Consider the following 2,893-nt stretch of genomic DNA (forward strand, 5'->3'; position numbering starts at 1 on the left):
ATTTCTCAGGATGGATTGGTCCGGAGTGTGGCCTGAGACAATCCCAAACTCTCAGGGAAAATCAACATTGGGAAGATTCCAGTTCCAGGGGCAGGCAAAGGAGCACAAAAAAGGCTGTCCCCATGGAGACAGGTCCTGCCCCTCACCCCACCCCTGCCCCATCAGCTGAGCTGAGTGACAGGAAGAAGTTTCTGGCACCAAGGGCAGGAGGAGAGATTTTCTGGAGTTTTCCATGCTTTGATTAGCACAGGGGTGACTAAGCATGCTTTGTGTTTGAAAGACCGTTTCCATGACACACAGGGAGGGAAGAGGCTCAGTCAGTGGCTCTGTAATTTCCAAAGCTGCAGCCAGTACTGAGTTCTCCCAGGAACCTGGAACCTTTATAAAGTCCTCTCCAGTCTCCACTGTGGTAAAGCTCACCAGCCACCAGCATGAGACTCCACCGCCTCCTCCTTGTATTCCTCCTCATGGTCCTGTTACCTGTGCCAGGTAAGTCCATCCCTGGAAGCAGGAGGTCAAACAGGTGAAAAGGGTAAGACAGCCTCTCTCTCCTATCTCTCCCTTTGTCTGTCCCTCTTCTCTTGTCTGCATGCAATCAAATGAAATAAAGTGTGTGAATTGCTTCTGAGAACCCAGCAGTGCACCCTAAGCCTGGAAAGAGTCTAAGAACTTTACCGCACAATCCATAGCCCTTCCCCAGCCCCTCAGATGGGGCCGACAGCATATCTCCTCACTGTTTCTCATGTGGAGGCTGAGGTAGAACAAAGGAAGCCTCTGTTAGGCCGCTCTTCTTCTTAATAAAGATGAGAAATTTGATTTTGTCCAAGGACAGAAGTGCAGAACATTGTGTTACAAGTCCTTCAGCTCCTCAGCTGGGAGGCAGCTGTTCCAAAGCAGTCTTCAAAATTGGATGCCTTGGAGCTCCTGTTGTGGCTTAGTGGGTTATGAAGTATCCATGTAACCGACTAGTATCCGACTTGTATCCATGAGGCTGTGGCCTCGTTCAGTGGGTTAAGGATCTGGTGTTGTGAGCTGTGGTATAGGTCACAGACGAGGCTTGGATCCCGCGTTGCTGTGGCTGTGGTGTAGGCTGGAAGCTGCAGCTCTAGATTTGACCCCTAGCCTGGGAACTTTTTAGGTGAAATCCTAAAAAGAAAAAAATATTGGATGCTTTGTTTTCATTTTATCCTTGGTCTTTATGGAAATAGGATAAAAGGAGGAAGGAAGGAGAGAGAGAAGGAGAGAGGGAATGGGAGGCTGAGACCTGAGATAACTGATTAGATGTTAGACTTTGTATTAAAAATCCCTTTCTTCATCAATGTTTTAATGGCTATAATCCAATACTTAGAACAGAAGCAGGGAGGGATGGGGAGGAAAATGATTCAGGAAGACAGGAGTGTAAGGAACGTAAGAAGGAAATCAGGAAGGGAGAGGGGCTCTGACATCCAGACCAGAGCTGAGAGAATTCTGAGATATTCAAGACAATACTACAAAAGTCTTTTTTTCTTAACCATTATTATTTTTTATTATAAGTTACTTTGATATTAAATTCTTTTAAAGCAATTTTTACACTTTCAGCTGCATCTTTTCCCTCCATCTCAGCTCAAAGACTTGATCCATAAAATGAGTTGGAAAATATAATGCTAAAAACAGACATCTGCTGACTATGTCTGATTCTGAGACTGCTGGCATGTTGTGAAAATTGGTGCAGCATTGTTTTGAGGGGGTCTCTGCTGTCCTAGTGGAGCTGACCATACACAGAACCTTCATCACACCCCAGTCCCTCAGCCACACACCTTCAATCTTTTGGTTCTAGCAACATGAGGATCCAGGGACACCTTGGCAAAGCCAGTCTCTGTCTGAAAGCTGGACCCTGGTCATCCCAGACTTGTGTCTCATCGTGATGGCATAACCACAGGCTTGGGAGAGAAGCCCCCTGGGATTCACTCAAAGGGAACACGGTTTGCCTTTCTGAGATGGTGCTTTTATTTCTGACACTCTGTTGCCTTATTCATTTTCTTTTTAGGTCTACTAAAAAACATAGGAAATTCTGTTAGCTGCTTAAGGAATAAAGGCGTGTGTATGCCGGGCAAGTGTGCTCCAAAGATGAAACAGATCGGCACCTGTGGCATGCCCCAAGTCAAATGCTGCAAAAGGAAGTAAAAAGAAAGTGAAGAAACAACCCCACAGATATGGCTCAGAAGCTGCTCCCTTGGAAAAGCATATAAAATTTAAACTAGATTAAATCTTTGTTCAAGGCAAAGACACTTGCCCTCTGGTAATTTGGTCATTGTGTGGTGTCTGATCCTCAAAGGTGCTTTTTTTAGGTTCCCATACTAGCCAGCAGGGACCCCACTAGGGGACACCCCTGTTCTTTCTGCTTTCTGGTCCCCAGTTCTTCCCTGTGCTGTCCTATAACTTATGTTTATTCTACTTGCTTCCTGCTCAGCAAGTCCTTACCTGCCCCCATTACTCCCCAAACACCCCCACCCCATTGGTCCAGTCCCACTGGACCACTACCTTCCTCAGGTACCACCACTGATCCTCCTCTGTCCCCCCAAGTCCTCACTTCCTTTCCGTTTATGCTTCTTACTCACTCGTGCCTTGTGCATATGTGGAAAAACTTCTGATTCTCTGTTGGGCTCTAAGATCCTCATGAGTAGGGGCTTTGTCCTGTTCATTTATGTGCTGCCCACTGAGGGGAGACATTGCTGCATAAATCATCATCAATGGAATGGTGAGATTGAGTTGGACAAAATGTGTCTTCCTGTGTGGACGTGATATGATGCAAGGAAATGCTGTGGAGAAATAAGTCCTTATGGAAATCAAACTTCAATGATGGCAACATGGCCCAGAACACATGAAGGGGGGCCTGAATGCCAAAAGAAAGAGA

General features: G+C 46.1%; 1 protein-coding gene across 1 annotated transcript; it reads left to right on the forward strand.

Annotated features, from left to right (window-relative positions):
- DEFB1 (defensin, beta 1) lies at window positions 418-2,260 on the forward strand. Its single transcript, NM_213838.1, has 2 exons — window positions 418-489; window positions 2,027-2,260. The coding sequence occupies exons 1-2, from the start codon at window positions 432-434 to the stop codon at window positions 2,161-2,163; spliced, it is 195 nt and encodes a 64-aa protein (NP_999003.1). The 5' UTR covers window positions 418-431; the 3' UTR covers window positions 2,164-2,260.

Source organism: Sus scrofa, chromosome 15, assembly GCF_000003025.6.
Source record: "Sus scrofa isolate TJ Tabasco breed Duroc chromosome 15, Sscrofa11.1, whole genome shotgun sequence".
NCBI lineage: Eukaryota > Metazoa > Chordata > Mammalia > Artiodactyla > Suidae > Sus > Sus scrofa.